The sequence below is a fragment of the Malus domestica genome, chromosome 04, assembly GCF_042453785.1.
Source record: "Malus domestica chromosome 04, GDT2T_hap1".
NCBI lineage: Eukaryota > Viridiplantae > Streptophyta > Magnoliopsida > Rosales > Rosaceae > Malus > Malus domestica.
The window spans coordinates 31,035,064-31,058,245 of NC_091664.1; the positions used below are offsets into that span (position 1 = coordinate 31,035,064).

General features: G+C 40.8%; 3 protein-coding genes across 5 annotated transcripts; 1 reads left to right on the forward strand and 2 right to left on the reverse strand.

Moving 5' to 3' along the window:
• Window positions 1–351: 351 nt before the first annotated feature.
• Window positions 352–10,662, reverse strand: LOC103434245 (ferrochelatase-2, chloroplastic-like). Its single transcript, XM_070820088.1, has 10 exons — window positions 10,209–10,662; window positions 9,779–9,922; window positions 9,527–9,628; window positions 9,089–9,192; window positions 8,882–9,008; window positions 2,187–2,339; window positions 1,471–1,571; window positions 1,100–1,301; window positions 723–924; window positions 352–535 (listed from the first exon to the last, which is right to left on the reverse strand). Exons 1-10 carry the CDS (start codon window positions 10,545–10,547, stop codon window positions 480–482), a joined length of 1,530 nt encoding a protein of 509 aa, XP_070676189.1. The 5' UTR covers window positions 10,548–10,662; the 3' UTR covers window positions 352–479.
• Window positions 10,663–11,566: 904 nt separating this feature from the next.
• On the forward strand, window positions 11,567–16,689 carry LOC103408683 (sterol 3-beta-glucosyltransferase UGT80A2-like). Of its 2 annotated transcripts, XM_029101545.2 has the most exons (14): window positions 11,573–11,849; window positions 11,943–12,115; window positions 12,217–12,468; window positions 12,757–12,868; window positions 13,171–13,341; window positions 13,741–13,804; window positions 14,063–14,120; window positions 14,230–14,407; window positions 14,774–14,904; window positions 15,254–15,356; window positions 15,478–15,554; window positions 15,791–15,838; window positions 15,927–16,076; window positions 16,209–16,689. In XM_029101545.2, exons 1-14 carry the CDS (start codon window positions 11,729–11,731, stop codon window positions 16,392–16,394), a joined length of 1,824 nt encoding a protein of 607 aa, XP_028957378.2. In that variant the 5' UTR covers window positions 11,573–11,728; the 3' UTR covers window positions 16,395–16,689. The 2 variants fall into 2 exon arrangements, with proteins under 2 accessions (XP_008345737.3, XP_028957378.2); XM_008347515.4 differs by having other exon boundaries at window positions 11,567–12,115.
• Window positions 16,690–17,151: 462 nt separating this feature from the next.
• LOC103427772 (protein LUTEIN DEFICIENT 5, chloroplastic-like) lies at window positions 17,152–23,182 on the reverse strand. 2 transcript variants are annotated; one of them, XM_029101544.2, is made up of 17 exons: window positions 22,858–23,182; window positions 22,610–22,772; window positions 22,041–22,257; window positions 21,875–21,946; window positions 21,680–21,790; window positions 20,080–20,271; window positions 19,794–19,955; window positions 19,552–19,647; window positions 19,376–19,477; window positions 19,199–19,231; window positions 18,998–19,078; window positions 18,817–18,899; window positions 18,428–18,559; window positions 17,900–17,960; window positions 17,738–17,803; window positions 17,415–17,577; window positions 17,152–17,319 (listed from the first exon to the last, which is right to left on the reverse strand). In XM_029101544.2, the coding sequence occupies exons 1-17, from the start codon at window positions 23,123–23,125 to the stop codon at window positions 17,303–17,305; spliced, it is 2,019 nt and encodes a 672-aa protein (XP_028957377.2). In that variant the 5' UTR covers window positions 23,126–23,182; the 3' UTR covers window positions 17,152–17,302. The 2 variants fall into 2 exon arrangements, with proteins under 2 accessions (XP_028957377.2, XP_028957376.2); XM_029101543.2 differs by having other exon boundaries at window positions 17,152–17,577; window positions 22,858–23,151.

The window sequence follows — 23,182 nt, forward strand, 5'->3', positions numbered from 1 at the left end:
GTATACCTAACGTCAATGGATATACCGTCCTCAATATCGTGAGATTATGCTCGTGTCATGTGACCTTCTCCTCTCTGTCTTGCACGGTTTAATATTAGTTTGCTGTAGTTTAGTCAGAGTGATGTTATCCATACACATTTTTGTCTCCCACACATCCCTTGTTAATTTATGTGCTTTGATTTTTTTTCGATTCATTCACATTCGATCCAACAGTTAAAAATAATCATCATATACATATATATATATATATAACAATGTGCGCACATTAACGTTCAAACTAGACGAAAATAACCAAAAACCATGTAAGGTTGGTTCCTACTCAACCAGTAATCATCTGCCTAAGTGCACAAATTGCTTTGAATATTTGAATTTAGGCTAGCTTCTTGCCATTGAACAACGAGAGTTCAACCCCAAGAAAACGTGTCAAAGTAGAGCTCAAAACTTTCACAGAACATTGTGCGATACGAATTACAGACGATTTATACATCATACAAGTTTTCAACTTTTTTCCCCACAGAGTGCTGCACCTGGACAGCTGAAATCCGATCGTGTAAGCGGGACTCAAATGCATCAGTATGTAACTTACATGTATGGGAGGAGAGAAAAAAGGAGGCTCGATGCTATGAAGAGGTACATTTAAGTAAGATATAGAAAGAAGAAGAGGGCAAGGGAGAGGGGAGAAAGATATAGAGGTTAGATTTAACGATGTAAGGGCAATATACCCCATTGGTGCAGAAACCCTTCCCCGGTGGTGACTTCTAGGACCAGAAGAACCACCACTGCCAACATAGCTGCTCTTCCGTTCCAAGTCTCGGCACTTTTTGTCCAACCCCATTCCCAAACTGTCACAGGTGCCGGTAGCTCCCTACGCTGTGAATCATATGTCGCTAACAACTCTTCCACACTCCCAAGTGGAACTAAAGACTGCAATAAAATACCCGAACCACCATCCAAAGACAAACAAATGAAAACTGATACTATAAAACAGCAGGGACAAACAAATGAAAACTGATACTATTAAGTCAGATTCTGCCACCACCCATGCACTCAAGCATGCAGACGGCACACACGACACAACATTGTTCAGGAGAGAGTTTACCTGTCGAGCTTCAATATGTGAGACTGCCATAGCTCCAACATATGGCAAGCTCTCAATCACCGCATCTGCCAAGTCGGAAATGAAGGTGGGTTCACATCCTAGTGCGGGAACACGCCCCCAAACCTCTATACCAGATTTCAGAGCCAATTCTTTGTACTCAACATCGATTTCTTCTAGAGTTTCAATATGCTCACTGACAAAGCTGTGGATCAGGCATCAAACTTTCATGACACGGAACTAATTTCCACAATTCATACATATGTTCGAATGTGGAATGGGTTTAATGACACGGAACTAATTTCCACAATATGAGAGAGGATGCAGTTAATATACAGCTAGCAATGGGGGAAACAAAAGATGACAACAATTACCTTATTGGGACTGCCAGCAACCTTTTAACTCCCTTCTGCCCAAGCTCAATTATTGTCTCATCCGTGTAAGGTTTTAACCACTCCACAGGTCCAACTCTGCTCTGTAAGAACATTCACTAACTATCAACCAAGTCACAGAGAATATATCGTGGATGTATAAGACAGATATGGAATACAATAAATAAATCTAAACAAAAAATGATAAGTACATGATATTTGAAAAACCTATCCCTATTCATGAAAGCCCTAACGTATACCTATTCATGTTTCCTAGGATTTATTTAGATATTATTTCCGATTTTGAATTAGTATTTTGTTTGCTTGTTTATCAAGGATCACTTTCTGATGTACTTCTTTAAGAAAAAAACTCTTAAGTATACATGCGCATAAGGGGTTACAACAACTGCTACTTCTTTTATTTACATAAATATATTGTCCAGAATTGCTTTGCACTCTTCCACCTCTCCATCACTGCGGACACAAGTCACAACTCAATGGCCACCGCATCTGCACTAAGCAAGTTCTAGTTTCCCTTTCTTCTCATATATTATGATGTTTTGATTTGTTCCATGACTCTTCTCTTCATTTGAACATACTTACCAGAATGTTTGGAATTTAAAAGACAAAAAGAGCTCTAGATAAAGTGAACTTTAACTATTGATAGTTCTAAATGTGAAGATAATTAAAATTAGATCAAATTAAAAGCACAAACACACCTGATAGGCAAGGGTGTACGCATTAGTTATCTTTCTCGTTTCCAACTCTTCCATTATCAAATCTATGCATTCCTCCATCTCAGCCTTGTATGGATCACCAGCCTCTTCCACATATGCAAGTGGCACCCCATGTGCGCTAAAGAATATCATTACCTGCAATGCACATTACTAAATAAGCACACTGACATTTACACCAGTATGATATGACAAGTAATTTCGTTTTGGAACTTCGGTGTCAGTAAGAGAAAAGCTACAGCAGAACAGAAAAAAATTGAATATTATACCATACATTTATACACCAAAACTGAAGAGGACATAACCGTAGTCTCCCAACAACAACAACAACAACAACAAAGCCTTTTCCCACTAAGTGGGGTCGGCTATATGAATCCTAGAACGCCATTGCGCTCGGTTTTGTGTCATGTCCTCCGTTAGATCCAAGTGCTCTAAGTCTTTTCTTAGAGTCTCTTCCAAAGTTGTCCTAGGTCTTCCTCTACCCCTTCGGCCCTGAACCTCTGTCCCGTAGTCACATCTTCGAACCGGAGCGTCAGTCGGCCTTCTTTGCACATGTTCAAAATCACCGGAGCCGATTTTCTCTCATCTTTCCTACAATTTCGGCTACTCCTACTTTACCTCGGATATCTTCATTCCCAATCTTATCCTTTCTCGTGTGCCCACACATCCCACGAAGCATCCTCATCTCCGCTACACCCATTTTGTGTACGTGTTGATGCTTCACCACCCAACATTCTGTGCCATACAACATCGCTAGCCTTATTGCCGTCCTATAAAATTTTCCCTTGAGCTTCAGTGGCCTACGACGGTCACACAACACGCCGGATGCACTCTTTCCATCCAGCTCGTATTCTATGGTTGAGATCTCCATCTAATTCTCCGTTCTCTTGCAAGATAGATCCTAGGTAGCGAAAACGATCGCTTTTTGTGATCTTCGCTAGATTGCTCCGGTCATTAGTGTGGATAAGTATATAAATGGATAGAGATAGGAAAGCAAACACAAGATGTACGTGGTTCACCCAGATTGGCTACGTCCACGGAATAGAAGAGTTCTCATTAATTGTGAAGGGTTTACACAAGTACATAGGTTCAAGCTCTCATTTAGTGAGTACAAGTGAATGATTTAGTACAAATGACATTAGGAAATATTGTGGGAGAATGATCTCGTAATCACGAAACTTCTAAGTATCGGAGTGTGGTGTCGTCTTGACTTGCCTTATCTGTCTCATAGGTAGATGTGGCATCTTCTCTGGAAGTACTCTTCCTCCATCCAGGGGTGGTATCTTTAACTGGTGGAGATGCACAAGGTAATGTATCAATTTCACTTGAAGCTTACTTGTAGTTTCAGGCTTGGTCAAGCGCGATACAAACCATGTAGTAGGAGTCCCCCAAGTCGCCGAGCTAGGGGGTCTGCTGAAAGAGGTGACAGACAAGGTAAGCAATCAGAGCTCCGACTGATTGTTCACCTTCTCCCCATCTTGCAGCAGCATGAAGGATAAAGAGAAGAAAAATGAGAAGAGATGATATGAGATACTTTTGCTTTTGAAGAAGTAACTTTCCACAGGCTTATTCTTGAACTGAGCTGGAGGGTTTTCTGGTTTCCTCCAGAGTATAAGGCCGACTGAAGAATTTGAGGGTCAAAACAAGTCCATCAAATCTAGAGTACGTTCCACCCTGCTGATATGGGATACTTTTGCTTTTGACAGAGTAATGAATGTATCGGCACGTGTGCTGTTACGCTTGTCTCCACATGCTTCCTTGTATCCTTCGCACTTGCCCTATCTGTTCCTCAAGCAGATGCGGAATCTTCCCTGGAAACATAAGATGTTGAAGATGAGTACTCGAGAGCAATGCCAGGTAAGTAATCAGGTAAGGGGTTCCAGGCAGTCAGTTCCTGGCTGGAAGCTTGATTCCAAGTGCTGACTGATTGTTCTCTTTCTCCTTGTCTTGCAGGTAAAAACAAGGCCAAAAGAAAAGACAGGGAAAAAGCATGATATGGGATACTCTTGCTTTTAACCCTGATGATATGAGATATTCTTGCTCTAGTATAGCTTGTTTGCAGAGGTATTATCGGGGGGAAAGAAAGCTGAATATTTCGAAAGGCTTCGTTGGGAGTGCCCTCTCAGATATGATGAAGGGTTGAGCATTTTTGCAGGTCTGCCTGTCCGTTGGGGATGGAGGTCGACATATATAGGAGTCTCCCTAACAACAAGTAGTAATGCTATTCCTTTACCCTGCTTGGTCATAGCACGGTAGTGGGAGCTGCCAGTTTCACATGTTTTAACTCTGTCAGAGCACTTTGAAAAAGTGGTCTGTGGTATCTGGCTCTCGAGATTCGGAGAACGATGTCTCTTCGATTTTTGAGAAAGCAATCATGCTGGGGGTATGACTCTCGAGATTCGGAGAGCAGTGTCTCTTCGATTTTTGAGGAAGTAATCATGTTGGGAGTCTGGCTCTCGAGATTCGGAGGGTGGTGCCTCTTCGATTTTGGAGCAAGCAATCTTGTTGGGAGTGTTGTCTCGAATGTGAGTAAAGGTTGGGCATGTTTGCTAGTCTACCTTGCCACGAAGCACAAAGGTTGACACACAGGGACTTTCCAATTATCCAGCAATGGTACTGTTCCTTTACCCTCTCTTCGATTTTGAGAAAGTAGTCATGTTGGGAGTCTGGCTCTCGAGATTCGGAGGACGGTGCCTCTTCGATTTTGGAGCAAGCAATCTTATTGGGAGTGTTTTCTCGAATGTGAGTAAAGGTTGGGCATGTTTGCTAGTCTACCTTGCCACGAAGCACAGAGGTTGACACACAGGGACTTTCCAATTATCCAGCAGTGGTACTGTTCCTTTACAGTTGTGGGTAATAATATGGTAGCTAGACCTTCAAAATTTATGTGTCTAAACTTTTGTTAGTGCTGTTTCTTTGCTATTCTTTTACCTTTCTTGGTCAGAGCGATGTAGTGGGAGCTGCAAGCTTCACGTGCTCAACTTTGGCAGAGAACTTTGGCAAAGTTATTTGTGGTACCCATGAGCTATTGTTGCGTGTGGGAAGTGGGTGATTGAACAGTAAGATTCATGTGCTTTCTACTTCACCAGAAGTCTTCGACAGAATGCCCATAATTTCTGCAAAGCTGAGTGTGCGTGTGACAGGTGTTGACAAGGCTAGAAAAGTAGGTGCCTCTTCGATTTCTGAGATCGGCCTTCGTGGTCTCTGAGCAGCCCAGCTTTTGAGAAAGCGAGCGCCTCTTCGATTGATTCGGAGAACGATGCCTCATCGATTTTTGAGAAAGCAATCATGCTGGGGGTCTGGCTCTCAAGATTCGGGGAGCAGTGTCTCTTCGATTTTTGAGAAAGTAATCATGTTGGGAGTTTGGCTCTCGAGATTCGGAGGGCGGTGCCTCTTCGATTTTGGAGCAAGCAATCTTGTTGGAAGTGTTTTCTCGAATGTGAGTAAAGGTTGGGCATGTTTGCTAGTCTACCTTGCCACGAAGCACAGAGGTTGACACACAGGGACTTTCCAATTATCCAGCAATGGTACTGTTCCTTTACCCTCTCTTCGATTTTTAAGAAAGTAGTCATGTTGGGAGTCTGGCTCTCGAGATTCGGAGGACGGTGCCTCTTCGATTTTGGAGCAAGCAATCTTATTGGGAGTGTTTTCTCGAATGTGAGTAAAGGTTGGGCATGTTTGCTAGTCTACCTTGCCACGAAGCACAGAGGTTGACACACAGGAACTTTCCAATTATCCAGCAGTGGTACTGTTCCTTTACCCTTGTGGGTAATAATATGGTAGCTAGACCTTCAAAATTTATGGGTCTAAACTTTGTTAGTGCTGTTTCTTTGCTATTCTTTTACCCTTCTTGGTCAGAGCGATGTAGTGGGAGCTGCAAGCTTCACGTGCTCAACTTTGGCAGAGAACTTTGGCAAAGTTATATGTGGTACCCATGAGCTATTGTTGCGTGTGGGAAGTGGGTGATTGAACAGTAAGATTCATGTGTTTTCTACTTCCCCAGAAGTCTTTGACAGAATGCCCATAATTTCCGCAAAACTGAGTGTGCGTGTGACAGGTGCTGACAAGGCTGGAAAAGGCTGGAAAAGTAGGTGCCTCTTCGATTTCTGATATCGGCCCTCGTGGTCTCTGGGGAGCCCAGCTTTTGAGAAAGCGAGCGCCTCTTCGATTTTTGAGATCGGCCTTCGTGGTCTTTGAGCAGCCCAACTTTTGAGAAAGCAAACGCCTCTTCGATTTCTGAGATCAACCCTCGTGATCTCTAAGCAGCCCAGCTTTTGAGAAAGCAAACGCCTCTTCGATTTCTGAGCAGGCGCCTCTTCGATTTCTGAAGCTTCGTCGAGTGCAGATTTTTATAGGGGCTGGCATTAAGTTCCAAAGCACACTTGAATCTCCACCAGTAGAAGCTTCATTCTTGCACTTCTAAGATCTTGATTTGTCCGACCTCTTCTCTCTTCAACACCTTTGAAAATGTCTGGCCCCTCCGACCGTCGTTTTGACTTGAACCTTGTTGAAGAGGCAGCCCCGCCTTCTCCAGACAACATATGGCGCCCATCCTTCGTCTCCCCTACTGGTCCTCTTACCGTTGGGGATTCCGTGATGAAGAATGATATGACCGCTGCGGTGGTGGCCAGGAACCTTATCACTCCCAAAGATAACAGACTACTTTCCAAACGGTCTGATGAGTTAGCTGTTAAGGATTCGCTGGCTCTCAGTGTTCAGTGTGCAGGTTCTGTGTCTAATATGGCCCAACGCCTATTTGCTCGAACCCGCCAAGTTGAATCATTGGCGGCTGAAGTGATGAGTCTCAAACAGGAGATTAGAGGGCTCAAGCATGAGAATAAACAGTTGCACCGGCTCGCACATGACTATGCTACAAACATGAAGAGGAAGCTTGACCAGATGAAGGAAACTGATGGTCAGGTTTTACTTGATCATCAGAGATTTGTGGGTTTGTTCCAAAGGCATTTATTGCCTTCGTCTTCTGGGGCTGTACCGCGTAATGAAGCTCCAAATGATCAACCTCTGATGCCTCCTCCTTCTAGGGTTCTGTCCAGTACTGAGGCTCCAAATGATCCCCCTCCGGTGCCTTCTCTTTCTGGGGCTCTACCGACTGCTGAGACTTCTCCTAAGCAACCTTTGTGAAGGCTCCCTCTTGTGTGCTTATTTTGACTCATGTATATGTACATATTTGTAGCTTATCGGGGATATCAATAAATAAGCTTTCCTTCATTTCAACGTATTGTGTTAAATACACCAAAGCCTTCTTCGCTAAGTTCTTTGAATTTTCTTTTGTTAAAGCTTGTATGTTGAAGCTTTCTGAGTGGAGCATGTAGGTTGGGGTAGTGTTCTCTTAATTTCCCGAATGAGGAAAACTTCTCGGTTGGAGACTTGGAAAATCCAAGTCACTGAGTGGGATCGGCTATATGAATCTTAGAACGCCATTGTGCTCGATCCTGTGTCATGTCCTTCGTTAGATCCAAGTACTCTAAGTCTTTTCTTAGAGTCTCTTCCAAAGTTTTCCTAGGTCTTCCTCTACCCCTTCGGCCCTGAACCTCTGTCCCATAGTCGCATCTTCTAATCGAAACGTCAGTAGGCCTTCTTTGCACATGTCCAAACCACCGTAACCGATTTTCTCTCATCTTTCCTTCAATTTCGGCTACTCCTACTTTACCCCGGATATCCTCATTCCTAATCTTATCCTTTCTCGTGTGCCCACACATCCAACGAAGCATCCTCATCTCCGCTACACCCATTTTGTGTACGTGTTGATGTTTCACCGCCCAACATTCTGTGCCATACAGCATCGCCGGCCTTATTGCCGTCCTATAAAATTTTCCCTTGAGCTTCAGTGGCATACGGCGGTCACACAACACGCCGGATGCACTCTTCCACTTCATCCATCCAGCTTGTATTCTATGGTTGAGATCTCCATCTAATTCTCCGTTCTTTTGCAAGATAGATCCTAGGTAACGAAAACGGTCGCTCTTTGGTATTTCTTGATCTCCGATCCTCACCCCTAACTCGTTTTGGCCTCCATTTGCACTGAACTTGCACTCCATATATTCTGTCTTTGATCGGCTTAGGCGAAGACCTTTAGATTCCAACACTTCTCTCCAAAGGTTAAGCTTTGCATTTACCCCTTCCTGAGTTTCATCTATCAACACTATATCGTCTGCGAAAAGCATACACCAAGGAATATCATCTTGAATATGTCGTGTTAACTCATCCATTACCAACGCAAAAAGGTAAGGACTTAAGGATGAGCCTTGATGTAATCCTACAGTTATGGGAAAGCTTTCGGTTTGTCCTTCATGAGTTCTTACGGCAGTCTTTGCTCCTTCATACATATCCTTTATAGCTTGGATATACTCAACCGCTAAGAAACCATATCCAAATGTGTCACTTTCTAATAGAAGAAAGGAAAGTTACAGCGAGATAGTATGCTTTTTGCGGCAGCCTCTTTCGAAAACTTATTAGCAAACATGGCATAATAAGACGATTCCCAATATCCCCCACTAAATAGATATTAAAGGAACCTTTTGTCTGCCATGAGAATTGTAAAACCCTAAGAGGTAGTTTTTCTTTCACTTAGTTCAAAATGCAGGATAAGTAACTCACTTAGAGACATGAAAATCAATGCAAAAAAGAAATCAATGCAAAAAAGAAGGATTTAACAGTACCTCCTCAGGGCTGTCAAAACGCTGAAGCTCTTTTTCAATCAAATTTGCCATTGCCGTTATGTACCCTTCACGCTGGTACCAAGATGGTATAACTGTGTGCTGCATGTTGACAAGATATTCATCCTCCCTGATGAACTTATCGGGTCAGTTTAAAGATTATAATTTGAGGCACTGATATGGGAAAACATAGTTAGAGTTAGACATCACCGGAATATACTCTCCAGGAGCCGAAGGCTTGAACCACTAGTCGATATTGAAAATTGCGGATAAAGTGGAAGGACAACAAGCTTTGTAATTCCATCTCTTTTAATCTACAACATATTTTTAAAATCAATAACCAGATCCATGGACTTTTAACCCCAATCGAAAATCTAAATCTCATAACACATTTGCATGTTACCTGTTCAATTGAACTTAACCTAAGACTTGACAACAGTGCGGAACAACCATTATTATTAAGTGGCACCATAGTTAAAGACAGAAGAGCATGTCTCAAGTAATTTGTGAAGCAAAAATTGAAGTGGGATGATTCAACAAAAACTATATATTGTTTATTGTACAAGACAACGTAAACTCTAATAAGTACATAACTCAGATATCATTGACAGATACATCGAAAATCAAGATGAAAGCATACCAAAATACCTCTTCTATAGCTTCTTCAGTAAATGGATGCCAATAACGCATTCCCACGTACACTTTTGCCGGGACATCCTTCGCATAAAGGGCCTTCCTCAACTCTTCTGCCTGAATGAAGAAAAGGGGAACCAAATGAAATTCAGATTAGACAGCATTTCCATCAAGCTCAAAGAGCTACACTTTCTACGATATGCATGCAATTTAAGTTATTTAACAGAACTTAAGGTCAATGTGAAGAGAAAGTTAGAGAGTTCATGCCTGTGCATCAGTTATTCGTCGCAGAGGAGAGCCGCCACCAATGGAGGCGTAGCCTTCTTTGCTCTTTGGCGCCCTCAGTGCGGATATAAATTGCGCCAATGGCTTCTGAAGAAACCGAAACAACCTCGGCAGTCTAATGATATCCTGCCCATTTTTCCACACACATTCAAAATCACTACCCAATACAATAAGTTCCAATTTATATCCACACACATTAAAGTTACTAAATTCAAATTCACACTTTGCAAAGTTACTAAATTCAAATTCACACACTTTAAATTCACTACAGTCAAATTCATACACTTAAAATTTTCTAAATTCAAATTCACACACTTATAAAGTTACTAAATTCAAATTCACACACTTTAAAGTTACTAAATTCAGAAATTAAACTCAAAAAATCCCGAAAATAAAAGCCCGAGGAAGTTACCGGGTCGGCGAAGAGGTTAAACAAGAAGGGCTGGACGTCGTCGAGAGTGTCGGGCCCACCGAGGTTAAGCAGCAAGACTCCGACTTTATCATCGCCGTTGATCGGCGTCGTTGCAACATCCAAAGTTTCCGACGCCACCAACGCCTTTAGCGGGGGCAGGGATTTCCGAAGCGAGCTCTTGGAGAGCAGCAGATCGGATTGCGTCGAGACGCAATTTCTGGCTGGAGCTGCCAAGGTGTGACTGTGAGAGGCACAGAATAAACCTCCGCGCCGCGGAAGGCGGTGGTCGATGGAGGAGGAGATTGTCCACGGTAGCCTTGCTATGGATTCCGCCGCCATTGCCCCAGGCCTCGACTGAGAGTGAGAGGGCAAGTTGCAGAGTGTACAGAGTAGAGAGAGAAGAACAAGCGGTATGAGTTTGGCTATGGGTGCTGAGTGCGCGGTTAATACACGTGGCGTGCTTCGAGCCACTCTCACTCTTTCTCTCTTCTGTAGGATTTGAATCCCCATTCAATCGGGTTTGAACCGGACCCGTGACGCTCCCATCACTTCATCCTACCCGGATTCGCGGTAAAAATTAAATCCATTTTTCCCGGTGTGGTCGGTGGTTAGGTCGCGTTTAATACGTGGTATTTGAGAAATTTTTCATTAAACCCTAAACACGATGATAAACTACGTCATTTTACGTAAGTGGTGAAAAATTTTATATTTTATATTATTAACATTTTAACGCATATATTTTAAACCTTAAATCCTAAACTCTATAGCACTTAATATACCACCTCATGTGCCGGTAATTTTTCTCTGGAGTAAACTGCCGATTTGCCCCCTGAACTATCACCCAACTTTCGATTTGCCCCCTGAACTTTTTAATTAGAAAATTAAGGACTTAAACTAATTTTTTTGGCCGATTTCCCCCCTACCGTTAGTTTTTCATAAATTTCATCCAAATTAACGTTAACTCTTATCATGTGCAAACCACATAACTCTCATTTGTGGACAAAAGCGTCATTTCACTAGACCTTCAGACAGAAAAGCTATAGAATCACACATATTTGCATAAGTTTATATTTTAGAAATCTAAGGTTTTCAATTATTTTAAAGAATGAAGTGACTGAACTACCCACACATGTTGTGCATATGCTTCCATTTAACAGAAATTTGGATGGAATAAATGAAAAATTAACAGCAGGGGGCAAATTGGCCAAAAAAATTAGTTTAAGTCCTTAATTTTCCAATTAAAAAGTTCAAGGGGCAAATCGAAAGTTGGTGATAATTCAGGAGGTAAATCGGTAGTTAACTCTTTTTCTCTGGTAGTATTTGGCGCCTTCTCGATGGGATACGTGTCCAGTAGGCAATTCCAACTCTTTTCCCTCCACGTGACATCTCTGTCCTCTTCTCTTCTCTTTTCTCGCTTTGTGCTTTCCTACTGCACCAACAACTCGAAGCAGAAAAAGCATTCCTGTACCTTCCCCATCCATCGCCAAACCTCGAGAGAGAATCTATCTCGCCGCGAATCCATGATGGAGTCCTCCGCCGATGACCGCCGGAGCCATTCCGGCAGCTCTAGCGACATGTCCGTCTCTTTCGAAGCCGAAGTCCCTCGCAATCCTAATGACGAATATGCCACCCCTTCCTCAGGTTCCGTCGTCGCCTTCTTAGTCTTCTTCTTCATCGGCATTGTCTTTTTCGTAACTTTGGTTTCGAATTTGTGGAAAAATGCGGATTTCGTAGGGAAGTTGGAGAGGGATGTGCAAACAGAGCGAAATTCCGGAGAATCATCATCCGCCGTCCGTACATCGTCCGGTTCGAGTCAACTCACTGCCAGCGCGAGATTGAGTCAGAACCAGGCGTTGTCTGTAACTCTCGCCAAGCTCTTCGATCAAAGAACTCCTTTTAGAAAAAAGGTACTGAATTAAAAATTTTTAAGTTTTTCAAATTTGATCTTTTTAGAATTTACTACTTGAAATTTCTAGGATTTAATTGGAACTACTATGAAATTCTGCAGCGGAAATATATAAAGCAGCTGGCAACAGTGAAAGATGACGGAACGGTGCAATTTGACGTTCCGGGAGATATTAAGCCACAGTATCTGGATTTCGGAACTGGAGCTGCTCACAGTGAGGCAGCTTCTGGTGCAGAAGCTTGCGGCGAAACGGAAGCTGAAGTTCGAGATATACCTCCGTTGCAAATTGTAATGCTTATTGTCGGCACGCGAGGAGATGTGCAGCCGTTTGTTGCCATTGGAAAACGTTTGCAGGTCTTGCATTGATTTTCTTTTAGCTATTTAGAACTTATCAGTGAAATGTTTCATGATTTTTCGTGTAATTAGTTACTTAGCAATGTTGACATCATTTGTGAGAGAATTTGTGATCTTTTGCTGGATATATGCTCGTGTTCGGGTTTCTTAGTGTTCTCAGTTGAGTCCTTTGAAAATTTGACTTTTCATGGTGGAAATTTCAGAGGCGATGGGTGAAAAGAAAATATAGCTCTTCTTGCGAAGCTTACCCCTTACTTTTTGTGAATTGATGGATGTGTTTGCTTGCAGGAATATGGCCATAGGGTTAGGCTAGCGACTCATGCAAATTTCAAAGATTTTGTCCTTACTGCTGGGTTGGAGTTCTATCCTTTAGGTGGAGATCCAAAAGTTCTTGCTGGTTGTAAGTGCAGATTTTGTTTTCTTTTCCGTACCCTGCGTAATTTAATGATGAGTTTTTGGTCTGGTTATTTAATCATTTGGTAATTGCTAAAATTCTTGTTTTGCAAACTTATTTAGACATTGAGGGTGTAATTTTCATGTACCTTGTTCTCCTTGCTTGGATCATTACAAAGCAATCTTGGACGTATAAACACATATGATTCAGGATAATTTGTTTGTATGTTACTTAAAAAACACACAAACGTAAACATGCCTGTCTTTTTATGGGTTTTGTATTGATGCTATGCATTTGTTTCTTTACAGATATGGTCAAGAATAAAGGTTTCTTGCCATCAGGACCTTCGGAAATATCAATTCAGCGACAGCAGTTAAGGGAAATAATTTTTTCTTTACTTCCTGCATGCAAGGAACCTGATCCCGATTCCAAAGTTCCATTTAAAGCAGAAGCAATAATTGCCAACCCACCAGCCTATGGTTAGATTTCATCATCTTATAACATTCTTTTGGTTTTCAAGTACCAATCATTCTTCAAAAATTTGAATTGGCCACACGCAATATTTGGCTTTAATAAGAGCACAAGGTGCTTATGTGTTTGTGGTTTCTATTACCGTTGAAATAATTGAAGAACGCTTCAGCACATATTGATGTGTTTAAGGCAGTCTTCCACTGACAATGATGATGGATGCATGGGTTAATAGCCTTAACCACTTGAAATGCTCCGAAAGTCTCCATGCCTATGTTCTTTGGAGATAACAATTACGAGAATATCTTTATATATTATCTGCATGGTTTATTTGATATCAGAAGAAGAATGAATATATGTGTTGTTTGAAATCATTTAGTGGATTCCTAACTTTGCCAACACTTGTCCAGGGCACTCTCATATCGCTGAGGCACTAAAAGTACCGCTTCATATATTCTTCACAATGCCATGGACGTAAGTGTTGTCTCTGTGTTAGATCAAATGCTGATATATTTTGCTCAATGATTATCTTCTTGGATTTCAGTTGCATCGTCCATTGTTCATTTTGGTGTGACACATTTCTCAACCACACACAGTTGATTATTCAATATATGGACTGTTCATGCATATGTATGTATTTTAAACGTACTGATAAAAGAGAGAAAAGCAGCAAATCATGAACTATTCTGTGTTGTTTGATTAATCGCTTGATAACTATTTACCTTTTCTCAGGCCTACGAGTGAATTCCCCCATCCTCTATCCCGTGTCACGCAACCAATTGGATATAGAGTGAGTCTCATATGATTTCCTTTTCTACCTTACTGGTAGTGATTATATTGATGCTTTTGTTTGACAGGCCTATATTATGTAATTAAACAGATTTTTCTTTTCTTTCCAGCTATCATATCAAATAGTCGATGCATTAATTTCGCTAGGAATTCGAGACATGATAAATGAGTTTAGGAAGAAAATGCTGAAGCTGAGACCTATCACATATTTAAGTGGAAACTATAGTTCTCAACCTGACGTGCCCCATGGGTATATATGGAGTCCTCATCTTGTTCCCAAACCTAAAGGTCGTATATTTAAATCTTTTTCCTTCAGATGAAAACTTTGCATGTATTGACTTGATATGAACTCACAGATTCTTCCATGTTAAATGAACTGATATTGAATGTCGTAATGGAAAATTAATTGGTTAGAATTTCTTGCTGAAGATATGATAGAGATACATGGTCATTTCAAAATACTCATAGTGGTTGCGAACTACATAAGCTTTGTCATGATACATGGGCTTCTTGTTCCAGAAATAGTGTGCTAATATTATTGCACAAGCCTCCTGGAATTTGATTTGATAGGGTAGAAATATACTAGCTTGACCAAATGAGAACACAATATGCTGATTATTTGCTAATATGCCTTGGTTTTCACTTGTCTGGCAGATTGGGGACCGAAGATTGATGTTGTTGGGTTTTGTTTTCTTGACCTTGCTTCAAATTATGAACCCCCAGAGCCACTTGCGAAGTGGCTTGAAGCTGGTGACGAGCCTGTCTATATTGGATTTGGTAGCCTGGTGAGTTTTTTCTTTGCAGCTTTTTCTATTCATTTGTTTCCTCCATACACTCAAAAAACTAGTTGTTTATTTCCAACGAAACCGTAATAGCCAAAAACCACACATCACCACCGACTGATCGCCATCATGTCGGTCCCCCCCCCCCCCCCCCCAAAAAACCAATAGGTTGTGGGGGTTCTATTCATGGCAAATTGTCCACTTTGCTCAGTTGTTCAATATCTGATTTGAATGAGACATTTCTAATGCAGAGGATACCCGTGAATTGTATAGTTAAGGTCAATTGATTGAACATTTATTAAATTGTCTTGCTACATGCTAATGTTTTCCCTTTGTTGCGGTATTGTAACAGCCTCTTCAAGAACCGGAGAAAATGACCGATATTATCCTTCAAGCTCTGGAAATAACTGCACAGAGAGGCATTATCAACAGAGGCTGGGGTGGCCTTGGTAATTGTAAGTCTTGATTCTTTAATAAAACAAGATAAATATATACATATAATATTATATCTATGGTTTTCACAAGCACATTGTTGCTTCTTTACATCTGAAAACCATTGTATATTTGTCTTTCCAGCAGTAGAACCAAGGGATTCTGTGTACTTGGTGGACAATTGCCCCCATGATTGGCTATTCAAACGATGCTCTGCTGTGGTAAATTCTAATTTGCTTTTAGACTCATTTTGATTGTTTGAGACTTCACTGCACGGTGTCCACGACATCATTCTCTCACAGTTGGGCCGAAATGGTATCTCCCTTGCAGTCTGTGTCATGCATAAGCTTGACGCTCTTTTATGTCGTTGGTTTTCCCCCTTGGTTTAGCTTTTGCTTGTACTTTGTTTGCTTTCCGAATGAACTTGGTTTCAATTGGATATGGAAATTCGTTTTAGGTACATCATGGTGGTGCTGGAACAACTGCTGCTGGTCTGAAAGCTGCGGTAACTGATAGTACCATTCTTAGGAAATCTTATATTTGTGAATGATTTTGTGGCTTATATATGGGTGATACTCTTGTGTTCTTTCTAGTGTCCGACTACAATTATACCATTTTTCGGGGACCAGCCGTTTTGGGGTGAGAGGGTGCATGCCAGAGGTGTAGGTCCTGCACCCATCCCGGTTGAGGAATTCTCGCTTGACAAGTTGGTTGATGCCATACGCTTTATGTTAGATCCAAAGGTATTTACCGTTCTCTTTTCTAACTTCAAGTGATTCACATATGTCGGCACTTTAAATTGTCATTTTTTCGTGTAAAATTCTCACACCCGCACATGCAGTAGTTTAACAAGTACATAACTTCTCCATTGAAAGGTTAAAGAGTGTGCTGTAGAAATTGCGAAGGCCATGGATAACGAAGACGGGGTCACGGGAGCAGTGAAGGCCTTTCATAGGCACTTTCCTTGCAATAAATCCGATGATGGCGAACCCGATCAGTCATTGCCAGCTAAAAAAGGGTTATTATCTATCAGGAGATGTTTTGGCTATTCCCACACATGATTCTCAACAGCGACGATTCTATGTATGTTTAGGCTGATCACTAATCCAGTACTAATCAGACCATGTCAAGTTCCGCTATCCTGTAATTGGTAAGCGTAGGTTTCTTTAACGTTACACCACCTCCATTGCCTCACCTCCGTCGAAAGCATGTTAGTATCTTTTCGCTTGCAATAGTAGAATACTTGTTCCTAGTTTCCTGGTTGATAGGATTTTCCTTTTGTCGGCTTGGCTGCTACTTACTCTCTCTGCATTGCATTGGTTCTTCAGGTTGTGGGTTGGTTTTTGGCTGAGTTCTGATTGCTTTCTGGCATAAAATTTTGGGAGGTTTAACGAAAAGTCCACAGTACTGTTTATTTTAACAAAAAATCACATTTTTACACTAAAAAGTCAAATCTGATACTATTCATTTTACCTTTTATTTTGCCCTTATCGTCAAAACTCAAAATTTTCAAGCATTTTTCATTAGTTTTCCTTAAAATTTTTGTGTTCGAGATCCTCGGGTGGGTTCGGTTGCTACTAAGCAGGTTCCGGCTGCTGGCTCTCTTGAAGTTTAACTTAGCATCTGCTAAAATTGAGCAGCTTCAGATAGAGTAGGATCAGGTGACATTTGATACGTTCATCAGTATGTTTCGTCAAGTTAGTTAACTACTGGAGTAAGTCCTCCTGTTCGTCGAGAATTCCGAGCAAATGATCCTCGTTCATACGAGAAACAAAGTAGATTGCCAGATTTACAAAGCGCGATGACTCGTCGCGAGACTTTACCAACAATGCTGATTAAGAACTATATTGATGAGTTGAATATGCTTAAAATGCACTATACAAACACATTTTCTTTCTAAGTATTGCAAACCTTCTCTATGGCACGACCGCGGGTATGCACTTGCATCTTATTAACTAGCGCCGCCCTCTCAATTTATAGCATTATCTACAGACCTCACATCGTCGAGCATAAGATTTAACCGAAGCACATCAAACACATCGGAACGTAAAATAATCAAGGATGAGCAGAAGAAACCTCACCTTTCTGACCAGCTACAGAATCCCCTTTTGGGACACCGACAGGCGTATCCACTTCAAATGAAGGCATCTCCAATGTGGGAACGATCGGAGGTTTTATCCTCCTAGTGACTGTCATCTTCAACCCTTCCGTCGTGTGAATGGTGGCTCCCGTTGTCATCTTGACCTGCTCGGAGAACCATTCGTTAGATAGAATCATAAAACTTCTTGTGGTTCTTCACAACACCACCAACAACTACCTGTGTTTAAGAATCACGCTTCGAAAAGCTCCAGTTAGGCTATAAATAATACACCGTACACGCACGAAACAACATAGGGATACTTACCTCGGGAGCGCCTAGTGCCAATTGAAAGTTAAATCTTCGAACAAGCATCGAAAGAGCTACAACAGTCTGTCAATTAGCAACGTGAAAGTTTGTAAACGGTCGTCGTTAGAAGCATGAAAAAGTAAGTGTTTCTCATTCACCAAGTTCAAATGTTTACATTACCTCGAATGTGGCAAACATGTCACCTACGCATTTCCGTGGTCCTCCACCAAAGGGCAAGTAACTGAAACAATAACTACCAGAGTCATTCATCTGTAAAAAGACAAAGATACTTTATATGAAACCTCAAGAGAAAATCTGACCCTCAATCCCATCTCAACGAAGATAGCACAAAATAACTTCAAGCAATAATAACAACAAAGTCTTATCCCACTAAGTGGAGTCAATTGTATGAATCTTAGAACGCCACTGTGGTCAGGTGTTATGCCAAGTCCTCCGTTAGCTCCAAAACAGAATAACTTCAGAAGTAACTTAAGAAACTTAACATTTGCAGTAGTAGCCCATTTTATAATTTTAGGTCACATTTAAAACCGAGCGCAATGGCAATCTAGTCATACAACCGACCCCACTTAGTGGGATAGGGCTTGGTGGTGGTGGTTGTTGTATGTTTCACATTTAAAAGTGTAATGATACCAGACAGTATCTTGTGACATGAATCCGATTCATGCAAGAGGCAGAGAGAAAAATTACCGAAAATTTTGGTTCGTCTCATTTGGATTGGGTCCATCTAATGGCCATCTTTCAGGGTAAAACTTATCTGCATCATCCCATTGTTTTGGACTGCGATGCAGATTCCAAATACAAATGAATATATCCTCATTCCTGTAAATGAAAATATAATTAAGGAATTAGTTTTTGCATAGTAATATTCAATGTATGTGTTTTTCTAAAATCATGCTTCTCCAATAGTATCAAATAATCTATACATGAAACCCAAAAAACCCGTGAATGCTAGGTACGATAATTTCATACTATCAAGGAAGAAATTTTTCTTTTGAAAAATAATATGCTCATTTAAGAAAGAAAAAGCTAGAGTTCTTGTAAAGAAAAAAAATATATCAATAGATCCCAGGTATGACCTTTTAATAGGGAAGTCTCCAAGCTTGTCATCCTCAAGAGAACGACGAATTAGCACGGGTGGTTGTGGGTAAAGCCTCAAGGACTACATAGGAAGAAGGAAGGTCAAACCAAAAACAATCATATTGAAAATTATTAGAAGGTTAGCCTTCTAATCATTCTGAGAAAAGATGATCTGCTTACTTCGTTAATCACTCGAGTTGCATACTTGAGTTTTTTCATGTCTTCAATGGTTGGAAATCTATCGCCTAGAATGGAATCAACCTAAGAACATGAAGTGTTATAATTAAAAAGAAACAGTATGATATAGGCTAAAGTATTTATGACTCCTATTGATTCTTCTTGTAAAAATATGGATGCATTAATATTAAGACATTAACATACCTCCTCTTGGAGCTTGGCCATGACCCTAGGTTCCTGCAGCCAGTAAAAAATTTAGCAAGCACCCGAGATTTACAAGTTGTTATATTTATGCACTTCAAGTAAAAAATCCGTATTACGATGTTCTAAAGAATATAAAATTGAGAAATTAGTTCCATTACCAAGCGTCAAATTTGCTACCTTGGAAAGAAGATAAAACGTCCATGTTAAGACTGCAGCTGATGTTTCATGTCCAGCTATTAGCATTGTCATCAAGTCATCACGGAGTTGCTTGCTAGAAACCTACAAACAGTGGAGCAAAAAGTTCAACCATATGAGCTAGTGACGAGCATGTCTGATAGTTTGTGGTTACATACATCATCGCCAGATGCCAAAAGGAAATGGAGAATACTAGGATCTTGTTCATTCATGTACTCCTCATGAAACTGTAGCTCTTCTTCGTCTACCATTCTCTGCAGATGAAAAATGAAAAATAAAAAATAAAGCAATAATGCACCAGATTAGCAGCCTTGCCCAGCCATGTATGATCTCGAAGGAAAATACATACGCGTGAGTGTGATCAGAAACATGTTTTGCCAAACAATTGAGATGGCTTTACCTTGCAAATTGCTATCAAATCATCCAGTGCAGTATTAATTAATTTGAGGGCTGTTGAGACTTTTCTTTGTCGTGGTGAAATGTCTTTCCATATTGGGATCTCCCATACTGGTATTGGTGAAACACTACGATCTTCTGATTCTCTCAGGACAGTGTACACAGCCTGCTCTAGCCAAAATAGATTGACACCAATAAATGATCATGAGAATCATTGAAGATAAGTGGAAGCTAAACAGGAAAGAACCTCGTATAACTGGAACTAAGACAAAAGGAATGGAAAGGAGTACCTCGACAATCCCAGTGTCATTTGTTAATGAATCAAAATCATAATTAAAAAGTGCCTTGCCAATGATATCCAGTGTCAAACGGGAGAAAAGTGACTCCATCTCTACATCTTCCCCATCAGATGCAGCAGCATCTAGCTTTTGGCAAAGCCTGTCTGTAGCTTGTCCGAAGAGATTAATCATAGCTGTTACATACTACAGTTACAAAATAAGAAAATAGATATCAACAATAAAAATTGATCAATTAAACGAAAGTTACAAATAGTTCCTATGGCATGTGTCAAGGTTTACATTTACAGTGAGGTAGCTTCAAATTGCATGAGAAAATGAACAAGCTCATAAGATTCTTATGTGCAGTTTTCTTAATAATCAAGTGTGTTTGTTATAAAGGAAGAGCAATTTTTTTAATATATGAACAAAATCAGTATGCTCTTCAAACTTTTGAAGATTGGTTACCGTATACAATATTTTAATCTTAGAAACTGCAAGGAACAATTTGGAGGAGTTGCCATTCTAGAGAAAAACTGAATGCCTGTTCTAGAATGACTAGTCCTCATAATTGCTCCTTCTGATGCACAGAACCGTGGCATTAGTGTTGTGTTTGGCTCATACATTTGTGAGTAATTATGAGTCATGTGTTGACAACAATTGAAGACCATGTGAATGCTACAAGGAAATGGCAGCAACTGTGACTTTGTGTTTGCTTGCACACAATTGTGCATGTTTTTTTTTATATGCATTAAATGACAAATGGAGAAAAGTTGTACTTTATAGACTAGGTATAGACTTTGGTGCATGCTAGGTAGGCTAGGTAATGATTATGTCATGTGAACTTAAGACTTTTTGGTCTTGGTTGTTGGCATAGTTGCTAGTGTATGCCTATAACTAGATGCAATATTTGTGCATTTAGTAATGCTTAGAAAGTGGGAAGGTAAGCATCATAGAAGCATCCAAGGGGAGAGCATCCGGCCCCCCATGGGAAAGGTTGAACATGGGTTGAGAGAAAATCAAGAGAGCTAGAGTGAAAAGTATTCTAGTGAAAGAACTCTTGGGGTAGAGTGAGGCTCTTGGGAAAATTCTATGAGTGGGTGTACAAGGGATTCGGGAATGAATTATATCAATTTAACTCATGTGTACTTGTACTGTTATTCTCATAGTGAAGAGCAATATCTCTCCGGGGACGTAGGCAGGTTTTTGCTAAACCTCGTAAATTTCTCTGTGTCTTTATTTCTTGTATTTTATTCTATTCAACTGAGTGTTATTTGGTGAGGTTGTAATTTGAATCTCGTTTCCGCACTAATGAACGGGCCAAGGCACAACAATCAGAATTTCAAGGTGCACAACACCTTCTCGTGCAAGTAACAATTGAATTTCTCGGAATCATTCTAATTTCGGTTTCCATATCAGAGATCTTGGTCCTGTTTAATATCCAACTTTCCCCCTGTACTACAAATATAGATATGCAATTTTAAAAGAGGTTTTGTCCTGGGGATGCCTTGCCCGATGGTTTTGCTATTGGAAACATTGAATTAATGAAAACAGAGACATTCTTCCACAAGATTGAAAAGGTACAACTGAAATAGAACGGATAGGAACGAACTACCTTCTGATGCAATGCAGGAACTATAGCACGTCGCCGTCTGCGCCATATTTCACCGTCTGCTGGAATGAGACCAGTTCCCATGACAAATTCTAGAATTTCAGCCAAGATTCCCTGTGCACAAAGTATCTATTAATTGAGAGAGGGAGGGAGAGAGAGAGAGAGAGGACAGGAAAAGAAATTAACAAATTGATTAACCTTTGAATAAGCCTTTGAATTCTCCCTTAATATATGTTTGGCAATCGCCGGATCAGAAACTATCAAAAAGGACTGCAGCAAGAATCAACAAGTAATCCACTGAGAATAGCAACTTTTTTCATCGGAACGATGTATTAAGTTTGAGGTCTAAATTAGAAATAAAAACCTTTGGTCCAAATTTCAGCCTGTAAATTCCACCATATGTGAGGTAAAGCTCAAATAGTGGGATGAAAAAGGCCTCACTTCGAATGGCACTGATCGCTCCTTTTGCCTCTGGAATTTTTGGATAGTCTTCAGCTGCATCAGCCCAGCTGAACAAGAAATCTAGTATCCCCGTAGGAACACCAACCTTTGACAAACCGCTCTTCAATTGAGATGGAAAACTAATTACGACATTCAAGAGACTCAGAGTTACGAATGCATAAACACAAATGTGGATGTATAATAACACAAAAGTAAAGCTTCCCCAGATAATATTCTACTTCCACAAATCCAACAAAAGAAAGTAATAGACTTTCTTCAGACAACTAAGAACACCAAAAAAAGTTTTCGACTTTTCACCACCAAATACATAACATCTAAGTAAAATTTAACCTATACATCTTGCTTTTGCTATAATTTAGTATAATCAAAACTCATTAAACAAACTACTAAGCAAATTTGATCGAAAGCAGCTGAAACTTCCAAAACAGATCAAAACTAAACGCAGAATTTCAATCACTACTAATCATTTACCCAGATTTCTCCACAGTGAATTCTCCTGAGGCAATCCCAGCAGAAAGCTCGGCGCGCCGCTTCTCTTCCAGCAACCGCTCCACGCTCTTCACACCGATGTCGACAGAATCAGGCTCTCTGCCATTAGAAGAGGAGCATGTAATCGTAGACAACCCAAACCTTCCTGCAAAACCCACCAAACTTATCAGCAAAAAAAAGGTACGAATTAAGCAAAAGCTCAAAGATCGGAACTTTCAGGAGAAATGGACCTCTCTGTTTGATGGGTCGGAGCCTGTTGGAGTGGAGCTTGGCCTGGAAGGTTTTGGCGGGGACGAACTGCAGCAGAGGAATAGTGGCGGCAGTGGCCATTGGCGGTGTCCCTTCAGCCGTCGGGATTGGCGGTTGAGGAAGAGAGGAAGGGAGGAGGAAGAAGAAGAAGATGATAATCCAGAGGCCAAACGTGGCCGTCTTCAAGCGCAACAAGAAGTTGGCAATAGAGTATCTTTTGGCTGGGTTCGTAGTTAGATACCCGCCCATTAAAATCCAATTGCGTCGAGATTCGGTATCTTCTCACCCACCCGACCCAAAACGCAG